Source organism: Fringilla coelebs (genome assembly GCF_963513975.1).
Source record: "Fringilla coelebs genome assembly, chromosome: 16".
Lineage (NCBI taxonomy): Eukaryota > Metazoa > Chordata > Aves > Passeriformes > Fringillidae > Fringilla > Fringilla coelebs.
This window is the reverse complement of record NC_140042.1, coordinates 3,691,814-3,707,212: the sequence shown is the minus strand read 5'-3', so window position 1 is coordinate 3,707,212 and position 15,399 is coordinate 3,691,814. Positions and strand designations below refer to the sequence as shown.

General features: G+C 42.8%; 1 protein-coding gene across 1 annotated transcript in view; it reads left to right on the top strand.

Annotated features, from left to right (window-relative positions):
- SDK1 (sidekick cell adhesion molecule 1) overlaps positions 1 to 15,399 on the top strand; it is a 385,562-nt gene that overhangs the window by 293,535 nt on the left and 76,628 nt on the right. The window contains exons 23-26 of the mRNA XM_084216867.1: positions 4,528 to 4,637; positions 7,059 to 7,209; positions 9,278 to 9,515; positions 15,183 to 15,298. Coding sequence (XP_084072993.1) covers positions 4,528 to 4,637; positions 7,059 to 7,209; positions 9,278 to 9,515; positions 15,183 to 15,298 — 615 coding nt within the window. The remainder of the gene's footprint in view (positions 1 to 4,527; positions 4,638 to 7,058; positions 7,210 to 9,277; positions 9,516 to 15,182; positions 15,299 to 15,399) is intronic.

The following is a 15,399-nucleotide window of genomic DNA, read 5'->3' as shown; positions in this document are numbered from 1 at the left end:
CAAGTCTTTAAGAGTTTACTGTTGGTAGATACTGAAATATCAAGCATTAAAAATCCCATTTCTGTGTTTCTAGTGAAGGTACATTCTGTACTTTTGAAAGGATTTTTTAAAAATCATTAGATTGTTTCTTTTCCATCATTTTATCTAGACTCAGGACTGGAGGAAACTGGATTTCCAAACAGAGAAATACAAAAATGTACCAATCCTTTTTAAAAAATACTTCTAACATTTTTTTAGTATTACACAGAGTATGAATTAAAGGGATGAGGCTCAAATGCAATATAAAGGTTCCACTGACACTTGTTCAGAGGGACCAGCAGTCCCCCTGACTTGTGGCATTGACACTCACAGGTAACTTGCTCCTCTACAAAGAATTTCAATAAATCCTTCCAGCCATCCTGTCCTCTCAGATGCAGTTAGAGCATATATTGCTGACTTTTTTTTTTTTTGCAATTTTCAGCCAAGAATGACTGCAAATCCCTGCTGGCGTTCATGTAGTTTCATGTTTGTGCTCTCTGACAGTTGCAGCCCAGTTTTTCTTCTCTTGGATTTTTCCTGGATTGTTTTTTTTTTTTTCAGGAAAAATGTGTCTAAATTGATCATGGAATGGTTTGGGTTGGAAGGGACCTTGAGGATGACTCATTTTCAACTCACCCTGGCTGTGCCTTGGTGGGGGCTCAGTCCACACCATTGAGCTGATTACAGAATCTGGGGTCATTTCTGCCTGGTCAGGTGTGTTTTTCTGGTGATTAACATTATTTGCAGGCAGCACAAGACCTGCAGAATGGCTGAAAGCTGTTTCTGAAGAGGCATCACATTTCCTGGAGCCATGAGTGTTTGGGCTACTATAGAGAGTTTTTGCTGAAAACCTTTCTGCTGTTTTTAGAAAGGTTTTTGTATGAATGTCATGGTGAGCAGGAGCAGAGTTTCAAAGTGGTAAAACCTTTAAAGTATTATCTCTGTGTTGCCTTCTAAAGCTGTGAGTTGGGAAAGAAGTTGCAACTTTAGCCATGAATTTGTGTGGCTTTTGTGGGTGAAGCCAGTGACCCAGATAGGATTCATCCATTGCACCAGGTGGTTCTCTGGGTGTCGTTTTCACTTCAGAGCTGGTAAATAAAGTGTCTGAAACTCTGACAGTTTTATGCCCTTGACAATCTCTAAATCAAAAATGGCTGAATCGATGTAAGGATTTAGTAAGAAAAAAAATTGCACCTGGGCTGACATCCCCTGAACCGAATTTCTCCCAAAGAGATTTCAAATGTGTGAGTTATGGACCTCTAAAACGAAAACTCTGGCACATCTTGAACTATAGCAGGACAAGGGCTACCTCTGTAATGTACAGGAGTGTTGTGTTTTCCTTTCCTGCAGTTAGTACTTCGTAACTGAAGTTTTGGAGGCGTTTCTGTCTTATACACATGATTCTTTATGCCAAATTTTAATGCTTTGGGTTTTCTTTTTAAAGTCAGAATTCTGCAACTTTGCTCATGCAGTGCATTCCATCAGAATATGTTGAGTCATTTTATAAAATATGTAACGTTTTCCTTTTAAGAAATGGAGAAACTAATGCATGGGGAAGTAAAAGGTTCTGACATCACTCCCAATGCTGTTTTACACTGTCTCATTTCTGCAATAATGAAGGAATATGGCCTTTTATTGGATGTATTGCCTTGGGAGCAGCTGAGGATGGCAATGAATATGTGCTGAGCAGTGATGGCTGATGGTTATTGAGCGTTCTATGAAGTGTCTCAGGGGACAGAGGTGTTTTTATTGTGGCAGTGCTGGGGTCCCTGGGGGCTGTTGCTCCGTGGCACAGGGAACTGGGAAGGTGCAGAGCGTGTTCCTGGAGGAGTTTTTCTGCTGATGGTAACAGAAAAGCAGCTGGTGCCTCATCTGCCTCCCAAAACAAAGCACCCACGAGCGTGTGTGATCTGTCAACAAACACCATCCTGCTCTGAAGTGTGCATACACTGTTATCCAAAAAAACAGCTACAAGAAAGAAAAGCCTTTAACTTCACTTGATGTTCTGCAGAGCGGCTCAGAGTGGGCTCTCCTGCCCCTCAAAGGACTCTTTTATCCCAACCACTGCCCGTGGTTCTTTCTGCCCCATGGGAATCCCTTTGTACTCTGATTCTTGAAGCTGATAAGTTTCCTCTGATCTGACATCAGAGTGTTTCAGCAAAAATAGTTTCCTTTTCCTTCCTCAGCCTGAAACTTGGAATCTGCTATAGATTTTGGGGGAAGTTAAAAATATAAAGTCCATCACTGAAGGTTTTCTTCTAAGGCTCACTTCTGAAAATACATCCATAGATATATTAAATAAATCAATGGAACTTCTTCTGAGCAACACAGACCTAGTACAAGATCCTTAATATTTCCACCTTTGCAGCCCACCAGAAAATGTCTCACTGAGGCAATGTCAGCCCTGCTGGGCCTTGTGGTCCCTAATGTGTACTAATGATTTTCCTGCTCTGCACAGCAATTGCAACCTGTGGGCCTTTTTTTTTGTTTTTCTCATTATTTTGTTAGGTAAGAAATATTTTTAAAAGCTCTTACTGCTCTTAGAATACAAAAAAGACAACTTAGTCACCACTGGAGATTATTTGCAGCCTCCAGAGCACTGTGGATTGTTGCTATACAATTACTGCAGCACTTGGAGGTGATGCTGTTACATGCAAAATTTGCAAAAATAAGCATTTACTATAAACTTCCTACACTATTAATAGAAAATTCATTTAATAAAAAGTGTTCGCTGGTTCCTTGACTGAAATCAACCCTCTCATCCTTTCTTTGTTTGTGTAGGGCTTTTTTTTCTTTTAAATCTCTTCGTCAACTTGTTGTTCTCCAGGTTCAGTTTAGGGGTGTTCTGTTTTACCCTGCAGACCCATCTCAACTTGTTTCCCTTCAGCTTCCACATCCATGGGCTTCACTACAATTTATGGAGCTTAGTTAGGACTGGGAATTTTAAAAGGTCCATAATTTTCACTCCCATCTATTTTATATGCTGTTTAGTCTATGGCAGTGACCTTGATCCCCCAACAAGTCTGAAAGGCCCATCAAGACCTGTCCAGCCACATCCTCCATGGAATCAGTGTTGTGCTGGGAAGATCAGAGAGGCTTCTTTCCACAGTGCAATGCAGAACTCACTTCCCTGGCCTAATTTTCTTTGTGTCATTTCTTCATGCACAAACATAAATATGCAGCACATCAAGTCCTGGGTGAGCGAAGAACTAAAACATCTATAAATAAATCAGGCTGCTTCTTCTGAAGGGGGAAAGAAAAAAAAGAAAAGAGTGAATGAAACCTAATTTTCTATTTGAAGTACTCGGGGTATGAGAGATACTTGGGGCTGTGGTGCCTGTCGAGTGTTTGACAGTGTCTGTGGCTGTAACTCACACACAGAACTTGCAAGGGATCTGTTTTAAAAAGATTAAAGGAAATGGCTCTTTACACAGTGGGTTGTGAGCTTCTGGAATGCGTTGCCACAGCAGCCTGTGGGAGTAGAGAGTGTCAGTAGGTTAAAAAGGGATAAGGTGTCTTCATGGATGTTAAATCTGTGAACAGACACCGAAGGGAAGAGCTGCCCAGGTACCCCCTGCCACCCTTCAGCCCCTGACTGTGGATTCCAGGGTGAGGGAACTGGGCTGCACCCACCCTTTGTGGTGGGGTTGGAACACCAGAGGAACATACTCAGTGCTGGGGGATTATTCCAGGGGCCTTGCCTGAGCTCCTCTGGGTTTCAGCACCTGCAAATCTCCAAAGTGAAGCCCAGCCATCCGGCCCTTCCATTCTCCCCTTCTCCACACTCCTCCCATGGCTCAAGCACATCCCTGCCCATGTGTGATGCATCTTCCAGGTCAGGCTCTGGCCTCTCTCATTCCCTGCTGGTTTCCTTTTAAGTCCTGATTCATCTTCATTTAATCTCCAGAAAGCTGCATAGGAAGCAATGCTCAATTCTCAGCAGTGTTTAGTCCTTTCTAACTCTGCTGTGGCTGAGGGCCCGTGTTGGGCAACATGTTGTGATTAATTGCTACAAAGGGTTGCTCATGGAAAAGTCTGGTCTAAGTGCAGAGCAGCAGATGAGGTTAAAACACTTTTGTTCTTTGACTTTGTTCTTGTTTCTCTGTCTTCATTTCCATGGCATTTTGCCTCCATTGAGACTTACTTAGTATGCATCAGTTCCTGCGAGTTATTATCAAGGCTATTTTTCATTCTCTTATATTACTACTTGATACTTTTGTATTGTGGCAGGAAGATTGAACAGGGTATTATTGGTCTCATGGTGTTTTTTCTGGAATGGATCTTATCACAGGATCCCGTGAAGTCCCATCAGGTACGAGGAGACTTGGCTAACTTGGCTGGGTTTTCTCTTTACAAATAACTAGTCATATAAAAATTAGTATTAACTGGAAAATGTGTTTAACAGCATTTGGGCTTTCACTGCTGTGATGACACACATTGTAAAAGAGGTTATATGTATTACATATATATAACCTACTTTGTATTCCTTCTAACCTCTCCCTTGTACAGGTTGGTGTGCTGGGTGATGAAGAAGAATGGGTGATTCTTCACGAGGTGGAGAATGAACCTGATGCTCAGATGCTGGAGGTACCAAACCTCACTCCTTACACTCATTACAGGTAAGAACAGCAGGTAATTTTCTGCAACATGGGAAAAAAAAAAGAGTAAATAGCAGCATGAAGCAGCTTTCCTATTCAGAAACATCTGGCTGAGTTTTATAATCTGAACAAAAGGGAAAAGCTTTGCTGTTTTCATAGGTTATACTTAAAATTACCAATCTGATATTGTTAACTGTAATTCACATAAAATCCAGTTGATAACATTGGGAAGGAAATTCAGGGGCTCAGTGTGATGCTTTGACAAGTAACTGCTATCCTGTGACTTCCCTCCCTGAAGAGAGCACCAGTGGAACATCAGCCAGTGACAAATCAATCGTAGTTAAACTGGTGCAAACCTGTAATTACATATTTGCATCAGCTTAAACATCTCTTTATTGATTTAACTTAATTTGGTAACATCAGTTAGATGAAACCTTTGTTTATAGGAATTTACCAAGTTAAGCTTAATAGATATAAGCAATGCCTAAACTGATTGAGGTGACTCTGCATTGTGGGTGCACCCCAGTTAAACGAGATTGATTTTTAAATCAATCCAATCCAACTGATGCTGTGGTAGAGACAAGACTGGAGAATTTGAGGTACTCAGCTCTAATGAAAAATGCTTTCATGATCCCGCTTGCTAATGTAGAGATTGGTGGAAAGGAAATCCAGTGGCAAATGTTAAATCAGCACTCTAGAAACTTGTCCATTTTGTGCTGGCTGAAGGGGCTATTAACTAACCCATGTGCTGTTGTAAGCCAGGAGTAGGTGCAACCAAGGAGGGCTCATGTAATTTACAACTGACTCAGTGCTGGCATGTAATTTTCCTCCCTTGGTCACAAACCTAGGAACATATTGAATTTCTCACTAACTCTCCACTGAAGTGTTTTAAACCTCATCTTCCAGAGCTAAAAGTTTTACTAAAAGGTCTTTGAAAATTTTTTTGAACTTAAGTAGAGATTTCTGGTGCGGAGGTTTAGGAAAATTATCTTCAGGTTAAGAGGATTTTGCTGTCCTCATAAAGACAGATCCTAAAGCTGAAAAGGCAGGGGTGAGCAAGAAAGTGCAGGTTGTACCACAGTTCAACCTCCACTGTCCATGCAGAATAAGGAAAACTTGCACACCCAGACAGGTGCATGGAGAAACATTTTGGGGATAGCAAATACTGAAGAATATGAGAAATTTGGGCTGATTGTTTTCTCGCAGTTGTTAAACTTTTTGGTTTATTTTATTCTTATATCTCATTTTTCCTCTTGTATTCATTAAATTCTAGAATGGTCCCATTTATGCTGAAATCTTTCACACTTCCACTTCCCTTTGACTTTCTTTCATTTCAAGGCAGCTCCTTGAATTTTGCCTATTTTTTGTCTCTCCTGCATGCACAGATAGGAACTTTTTGGTTCTGCTTCAGTCTTGACCAATTTTATACAATTTTTTGAAACCTAGAAAGCTGTTGCCAAATGGATTTGTTGTCCTCTGATCAGCTTCAGTCATTGCTCACTGAGGAAATTCATGGTGAGAGCTGATTATCAGAGCACATCTTTACAGGCCATTCTTCTTTCCTATATTTTGGGCTAGTGTTTGAGGGTGAAATCAGGACAGTATTTGTTTAATGTGTTTCCTTCAGTGCACTTTGGAGAGAGATCAGAGCAGGTAAATAAACACTGTTGTGTTGACTGGTTCATCCTTTTCCCAAGCTCTGTCATTAGGTCCAAAAATTAAGGGTTTAATATGAGCAGGTCATGTATTTATGTGCAAGTGCTGGGTGCTTCCAGTTGCTTGTGATGGGTGAGAGTATCTGAAATACAGCACATTTTAATTATGTGGTCCTCCTTGTAGAAACAGATTTCCCTAAATCTTTTGTGACCCAATAAGGATTTCTATTGTAGAAGAGATGGTTTCAAGCAGACAGGGTATTTTTTTAAAGATGCATATCCATATTAAATAACTTAATCTTTCTTGTGCAGGAAGGCTGAAAATGCAGCACAGGGATAAATCAGCCTTTCAACGCGTAATTGAGGGGAAATGTTATCACCAGTATATTTTTTATATTGACAGGGAATGAGACTATCCAAAGTTTGATATTTTAATACCTTTCTGAATGTATTGTGTAAGCATCACCAGAGAAAATCACTTACTGCCAGCATAAGCTCATCAGGCTTGGTATAATTAACATAAATTTCTCACACAAATACCTAAGTTTCTAATACACCCTAAGCTAATCTCATTTTCATTTTTTAAATACCTGAGAGGATCTGAAAGCAGTCACCATCAAGCATTCAGCAGCGAATACAAAGGGGACCCGCGCGCGGCGACCTTTGCGGAACGTTTCGAAAGCCGCTAATTTGTATTTTTCCACCCGTCCTCCCTCCCAGGAGAAGCGAGGGATCATTCCCTGAGCCCTGACAGTGGCCCTTGCTGCTTTTTCCCCCCTCGCTGCAGGTTCCGGATGCGGCAGGTGAACGTGGTGGGCCCCAGCCCCCTGAGCCAACCCTCGCGGGTCATCCAGACCCTGCAGGCGCCGCCGGACGTGGCCCCCGGCAGCGTCACCGTGCGCACGGCCAGCGAGACCAGCCTGTGGCTGCGATGGGTGGTGAGCAGCTCAGGGGATGTGGGGATGGGAGTGGGGATGGGGCTGCTCCCCCAGGGCCAGGGCAGCCGTCCCCGAAGCGCCTCCTCCTCCTCATCGCGCTCAGCGCAGAGGAGCAGCAGCCAAATTGTTTCCTTTTCCCGACTAGTCGGAAATCTGAGCCTTGCCTTAAGTGCCTATTAATCAAATAAATTGCCTACTGCCACTGTTTCTGCCACTTCATCAGGGGAATGTGGCTGTGTGTAAAAGCTTGGCTTTGAGGAGCTCCAGGACCACAGTCTGGGTCAACACGTAGGGCAGGAACGGGGCGCTCGAGCCAATTTGCCGCTTTCCAGGCCTCGCTTGTTTGCTCTGTACAAAACGGTGCCCAGAAGGTGCACCCCGGCCATGGGCAGCATCCTGCGGTTCTCAGAGCTGTGGTGCAGCAGCAGCGAGGCTGGCACTCCTGTGGGAAGATTAGATTCAGCTGAATCGGTGTGGAATTATGTGCTAAAATGCAGAGATAAATGATTAATTGCGAAGATGCGGCAATTGCTGACATCGCCGTGCCCCTTTGCCCATCTCAGTTTCCTGCAGAGTTGACACATTGGGATTTACTTGGCAATTAACCTGCTCCAGAATGGTTTTTCTTCACCCCTGTTAGGCAGAGTTTTCCACCGGGGTTACTGTGGTGTGAAGTTGATGAAGCACAGGTTTCCTTTTGCCCAAATGTTAGCTTTTCCATGCATAAACTCATTATGGCTGGAAGTCAAAATCAGGCTGGGAACAAGAGGGTTTTTCTCCTGTTGGAAAGGAATAATTCGAGTTTCTCAACAGGACACTGCACTTAATGCTGAACCTTGCCAGACCAAAACCTGAAGCCTGAAGGTGTCACCTCATAGGCACAGAAGAGCCATTGCAGTTCCTTTGAGAGGCCCCACACAACTCTGCCATGGCTTTTCTGTGTCAATATCATGCCCACGTTGGTACTGTATCCAGACCTACATATCTTCCGTCAAAATTAACTCCAGGTTGTTTTAAGAGCCTTTAAAACATGAAGATTGTGCTGCCTGAAAACCTGTTTTCCATGAGTCAAACTGCAGGGTTCAGGAGAAGCAACAGCCGCAGCTAAAAATGACCTGATAAACGCTTTTCATGCTTAATAACATCAATATTTGAAAGTGTTTAATGTCTTTTATTTCAAGACCTGCAGGTGAATCTGTTTTCCCCTGGGAGCTGGAGATTCCTCCCTTCCTGCAGAACGAGGGTCATGCTTCTAGCCCTGCATGCCTGCGGGGTAGAGTCTTCTAAGCTGTGAAATGTTAATGTGTATCCAGCTTTCCCAGTGAATCAGAACTGAATCTCAGCCATCCGTGGCATGGTGTAGTTAGTTTTACAGCAGAAAAACTCCAAACTTCATGAAGTAGGCTAATTATTTCATATTTTAATCTCTGAAATTGCTTGGGGAGTTAGAATACTAGAATGAATCTCTACTGATAAATGAGTAGGCAGAGAGTCAGTAAAAAAAAAGCAAAAAATGTACGATAAATGAATTTGTCACATGCTTCAGCAATTTATCATTCATTTCCATAATTAATCACAAAGCTCTGAAATATATTGTATTCATATCATCTCTGTTGATACACCCAGAGCAAAGGGGTGTTTTGTGAGCAAACCTACTTGGCTCAAAATTAAAAAAGAAAAATTCCAAGCAGGAGAGAAGCCTAGAGATCACAAAGCATAAACTAGAAAATCAACCTCTTGATCATTTTTGTCTTGCTATGGCCTGCACGTGGGTTCAGGAACAGAACCCTATGGCGAGGGGGAACAATAATCCTGCTCTTTGTTACTCATCTGTCCCTTAACCTAGAGACAAAAACACGGACAATTGTGGCAGTCCATTGAGATTTTTGTCAGTGACACTCATTAACACAGTACTGCAGCTGTTCTATCACCGTTGGGTCCTGGGTTTTTTTGTTGTCTCTTTTTTTTCTGATGCCCCATGTGTCCCCTCCTGAGGAGTAGCTGGGGTCAGTTCCCAGCTCTGGCCGTGTGTCCTGACGGGGACGTTGTGTTTTCTGTCGCCGGGCAGCCGCTGCCTGACACGCAGTACAACGGGAACCCCGAGTCGGTGGGGTACCGCGTCCGCGCCTGGCGCGTGGACCTGCCCTCGCCGGCGCTGCTGAAGGTGCTGCCCGACCGCCTGGCCCGCGAGTGCACGCTGGAGGAGCTGCAGGAGTGGACGGAGTACGAGCTGCAGGTCCAGGCCTTCAACGCCATCGGGGCCGGGCCCTGGAGCGAGGCCGTCAGAGGCCGGACGCGGGAGTCGGGTGAGTCCGAGCACCGCGTCTGCTGGCACTGAAAACCCAGGGAATTCACCGCTTTCTGCCCTTTTGTTCAGATTTTTGATTTTTTAGTTTGGTGATTCAGTGTTGGGTGGGGTTTTTTTGATTGCTGAGCCATGAAATCTGAAATTTCAGGTTTTTTATTTGAAGCAAACAGAACAACCTCTCCCTACTTCTGGCCCAGTGTGGACAGCACAAGGAGAAGCTTGTACATTGACTTTTCTGGCTGAGGTGCTCTCTCATACCTCCTCTTCCTCCCCAGTACGCTATTTTTCCTAGTCTTCCCCTTTTCCCCGTCTGCTTCGAGCCTGAGGCACATTTTCTCACAGCTGTGGTTACCTGAAATTTCATTTCAAGCACCAAATAATTCTAAAAGGGCACAAGTCACGTTAGAGAGCTGATTACCCAGAGAGAAATAAAATAATTACCTGAGCTTCTGATGGCAAGTTTTCAAACCTGCCTTCCAAAATTGTGTGTACAAGGCTGTGTAGACATAACCTGCTCACAGACCTGGAGCAGCAGGGCTGTATTGTTGAGCTGAATTGTCCAGGCAAGCACAGAGACTTCAAATATCAGAAGGAAGCTGTCACTCTCAGGCAACAGTAAATTACTGTTAGCTCAGGAGAGCAGTGAAGGCAGATGTTGAAAAGCTGCTCTCTAGCTGTTGACTTCCCCAAAACTTATTTCCAGACCTACCCTACAAGCACATGGGAAATGAAAAGTTATTTCGCAAGTTAGCAACAAAGTAGGTGACGTGCAGTTTAAAAGTTTAATAATAAATCTGTTTGTGACACTTCTTTGTGCACGGTTCAATGCTGATGTTTTTCCCTGGGTTGTTTTTTGGGGTTTTTTTGCAATTTTTCTTCGTTAAAGAAGTTTTGGGATTTAATCCTGTGCATGCCTGATGTGTGCATGTCTCTGCCCTGTGTATCACGCAGTGTTCCTTGGTGGGAAGCGAGACCAGGCACAGCAGGGTTTGGTCTGCTGGTTCAGATAACTCTGCTTTGAACTAGCCAGGGACAAAACTAAACAAAGTCATCCCCCTCCATTGAAGTGTTGCTCTTTGGGAAGGAGTAATTGCAAAGCGATTGCCAGAGGTATTTTAAAGAAGGCTTGTGCTGGAGTTAGAGATAGCACGACCCAGACAAAGCAGCTCTGTATCGTAATAAAAAGATATCACATCCTCCACTTTCGCCTCTCTGCTGCTCTTCAAACACTTCTTTTGAAATGTAGTAAATACTGAGATTAAGTCATTTCATAAAACCTTAGGATTGCAGCGCTCTTGCTCAGCATCTAAAGATCAGAGGTTATGCGTGGATCTGGCATTTTCTCTGGGAGTATTAAGAGAAGGTTGACTTGAAACTGATTGTGGGAGGCACACAGAACCTGGGATCAAAATAACACAAAGCTGTGATCTAGGCCGTAAGGACTCCTTTGGTTTTTTCCGTGTGTTTGCTTTGATACTGACATCTGATTTCTTGCATAGAGCAAGTCGGGGCTCAGACTTTTGGCTGTATCTTCCTAGATTTAAAATATACAAGATGTGCTGGCTTAGCAGCAAACTGTATGAAAGCACTTCAGGGAATCTGGAATTAACCTGTATGCACAGTCAAATGGGGTTAAAATGCAAATAAAAGATATTTAAAGCTGGAGAGAAAGGTCAAAGCACTTTTAGGTCTGTCTTTGGAACTATAAGAAAAATTCTATTTATCACTTATGTTCTCCAAGCACTTAAAAATATTTCTTTTTCTGTTTTTTAGACACAGAGTCTTAGGGAAGTTTTTTTGCTGGTGCTGGGGGTTGTAAACATCCCACACAGCTGGCCAGAGGTGCCTTGGCCAGAATCATGTGGTGCTTCATTGGCACAACTCCTGGTTCCATGTTTTATGCCATCCAAGGAGATAAGGAGTAGAGCCCAGGCACTAAACCAGGTCATGGTATCTGATGGCAGAGCAACTACTGGAGCCCAAAATCTTTATTGAAAATAAAGCTCTGTTTGAGCATTTGTTTGCTTTAGCTTGTGCAATCACAGCACTGATAGCTGAGCACAAATGCCAACAATAGTGGGGCATGTCATTACAAGTACTCACTGGTTTCTGAAGCTCCTGAAAATATAAAACAAATCAAAACCAAAGAAACTATGAGGGAATAAATAATGCTGTAGGTTTTGGTAACACTGGCTTCAAAAGTTGGGAATTCCTAAAATGAAAATCTGGGATAGGGTTGCAAGCAGCTGAAGATGGAGGGAAATGAATTAGGATTTTTAAACAGGACAGGTTCTATCAATCCAAAATGTTTTTGTAATGTTAGAAATTAAATAGTTCATTAAATTTTACAGTGTAAAATAACTGCAGAGTAACAAGCTCAGTTTCCACTCAATAAATCGACAGCGACAGTAGGTCCAATATAGAGAAAGCAAAAAATTGCAGAGGCATCTGATATATTAGAGCAACCTTGGCAGGGCTGCTTCCTCTCAGATACAGACCCTGTTGCTTTCAAAAAAATTCATTTCAGACACACCTAACCCAGTGCCTTAATGGATTTTGTGCTCTTAATATTCAGCTACATGAATGTGTACACTTGTCTTACAGGATGAGCTGCTGAAGGAGCATGGTCACACATCCATGGCAAGGATCAATCTCCCGGTGCCTGGGAGTCTGACCTTCACAGAGCAGTTACTGTGCTGTGATGGAGCATCTCTTGATAATTCAAATGTGGTCCAGTGTCACTGTGGGAATTTGTACAAGCTGAGGATTTGGCCTGCAGTACCTGATTTTATGTGTGCTGCTGCTATGCTACTTTTGCCATGAACCTTGCTGGAAATTTGCACTTCTTAGCCAACGTCAGATGTGCAATGTGCCACTTCAATTTTTGCTTTCAAAAAGAGTGAGGGATGTGCACTAAAATGAGATGCAAAAATGCAGAGAACCCCTGCATCCCACTCTCTAGCTTTCCTAGAAAGCCAGAATAGAGAGTAGCTTATTAAAACCTCCTTTTGGCCCAGTTAGAGACATAAAACTACATAATTTGCTGTGCATCAGATGTGGCTGTGTCAGATGTAGAAAGAGGATGCATGATTTTAGATGCCAAAGTGGATAACCTTAAAAACTTGAGCTGTGATTGACATTCCAGTGCAAAGTGCCAGTAGCTCTGTGATTTCCTCCGTTTGATCTTGTGAAGTGCTCCGTGCTGGCACTTTGCTGGATTAGCTCATCGTTTAGTTTCAGTGTTTCCGGTTCATTTTGTTCATGCTCTGGGATTTTTTTTGGACACTGTTGCTTGGCTTCTGTGCTGTTCTTGCAGGTTACTAATGAGAACTCAGCCTTTTGGAGCTTATAACAAAGTCTTCAGTGCAACAGTTTAAGGAAACCAGCATTAGAGAAGGGAGCTTGCAGAGGAAAGAGGGATTATGTGCCTCACTCACTAATTAGTCTTAGCAAACTATAATTTCTTTGAATCACAGCTTCCTGAGAGAGAAGATGGGTCAGAGAAATGAAGGTTACCTTTCAATTCATTCTTAAAGGGTCGATCAAAGTCTGTTACTTGTTAAAAGGCCGGCAACAATAAGATCCATAAAATCACTTGCAGTTCCTGAATTCGTATTAGAATCAAATTCTCAACACTGAGGTGAGGACTGAAGATGTAAAGCTTGCTCAATGAACACAAGGATTTTTACCATTCAGGCATTGGACTTGGATTCCTTTCCAGTGAGAGGGGGCATTCAGCTGCTCTGTCACTGGGAATTGAGAGAGGTCTGAGATAATGAACCTCCTCCTCTCCTTTGTCATCTGTCCAGTGCCCCACCAGCAGTGTCACCATCCTCACCTCAAAGCCTGGATGCCCCCGGGGCCAGCCTGGGCACAGCCTCTGCCTTCTATGAATTCAGGAGAGTTCCTGGCTGCTGATCAAAGAGGAAAATAAATATTTGTAAAATAAAGTAACTTTTTCTCTTTTGAAAGGCCTCAAACCAGATAAAACAGAAATAAATGTGGCTGGAAAGGGCTTCTTTCCTCTACACATCCTGGTTTCTTGTGACCCACCTCCACCCTTTCTCTCTCCAGGAGTGATTCATGTGGGAGTAGCTCTTTGTGAAGACCTACAGATAAAGTTATGGCAGCTATCCAAAGACATTCATGGCTCCTGGCAATCTATTTTCCTTTAACATAATTATATCCTTGTGGGGGATAAATCTGGGAGAAGATTTAAAAAAAAAAAAGACACTTCAGTTTTGGAGAGGGGAAAAAATTGGATTTCAGTCTGCTGCAGTGTCATGTGATAGTGCTCTGTTTCTTATGCCCCAGATAATTAGTATCAGGGAAATTGTTTCAGAAATTACCATCTCTGCTGTTAACCTTGAGTGCACAGGGGTGGGGGTACCACGTTTTGAGGTGGGGTTTTTCCATTTTTATTAATTCTGGTGTCATACTCATTATCTCATTCGTGTTGCTAGGAGCTTCAGGAGCTCGCCTCCAAAACAGCAGATCTGTTCTTTCACTCGGACAGCCAGGAAAGCTTTCCTTTGGCAGAGCTTTGGGCTGCTTTTTGTGATATATTCAGGCCCTAATCAAGCTCTTCTGTCCCTAAGTGCTTGTGTAACATAACTTGGTGAATGTTCTCTGGAGGTCTGACAGGTGTATCAGGCTTTAGAAAAGATTGTACCCTTCAGCTGCTGGAAATGCCATGGGGAAAAAATGCAAAAGGGCAGCATAAAATGTGAACTCTTAAAAATAGCCTCACATCCTGCTTGCATAACGTGACATGCTATTAAGCTTGCCTACAAAAGGCTGCAGTTGTGTGGTTCTGCAGCACTTCGAGCTTTAATGGCATGGGAAAATGCAAGTTTGCTCTTCTCTGGAGTCAGAGAAAATTACAGTGTTCCTGTGCCATCAGTCCTAATGATGTTTGCAGTTTCATGAGAGCCAATTTTGCAACAGAGATGAAATAGGCATCTCTCATTGACACCATATCAATCCCTGAAAACACTCCTGGTGTTAATGCATCCATCTCTAATTGATGTCTTGCAAATGTTGAGCGTTATCACATCATCAAAAGGCTGCATAGGTTAAAGAACTTCTTACTGAAGTGGCAGTGCTATCCAGGGGAAAAATGATTGCTAGCTCTAGACAAGATGTTACAATTTCCTTTCAGATAATATAGGAAGCCACAGGGGCATAAAACTTGTTAGAACAGATCATGCTATAAGATAAACTCACATTCAGAGAGAGTTCTGGGTTTTGGCATAGGGAATAAAAGGTATGGTAAAGAAATACTGGGGGATAGGCTTCTGGAGAAGTCCAGGAATTTAAACTTGGTTCTAATTACTGCAAATATATAGAATTTGAAATTTATTCATAGCTGTCAATATTTACTGTCTGTCTGTAGACACTGATAAGTATTAAATGTTTAGCTCTTTACAAACATTGTCATTTCTGAGATAAACTGGCAAGAAATTGTGAGGCAGGCTGAAATATAAAGATGATGTAGAATGAATACAAGAAGAGAAGGGATTGTCTAAAACATATTCCAGCTCTTTTGGGTTTGAACACTCTTCTATGGGATCCTGGAAGATTCCTGGGCAGGGAGGGATATGGAGAAAAATTATCTGCTATGTCTGACCTATTTCTGCTCTTTGGTGATGCTGTGTGGTTCCAGTTCCCTCTGCTCCTCCTGAGAATGTCTCTGCTGAAGCTGTGAGCTCAACCCAGATCCTGCTGACCTGGGCAGCAGTTCCTGAGTCTGAGCAGAATGGTCTCATCCTGGGCTACAAGGTATGCAATTGGAGTTTCATACTCATTTGATTTTTAGTGCATTACCAGGACATGATTTTGTATTTATTATTTATTATTCACCTGCTGGGTATTCTTATTGT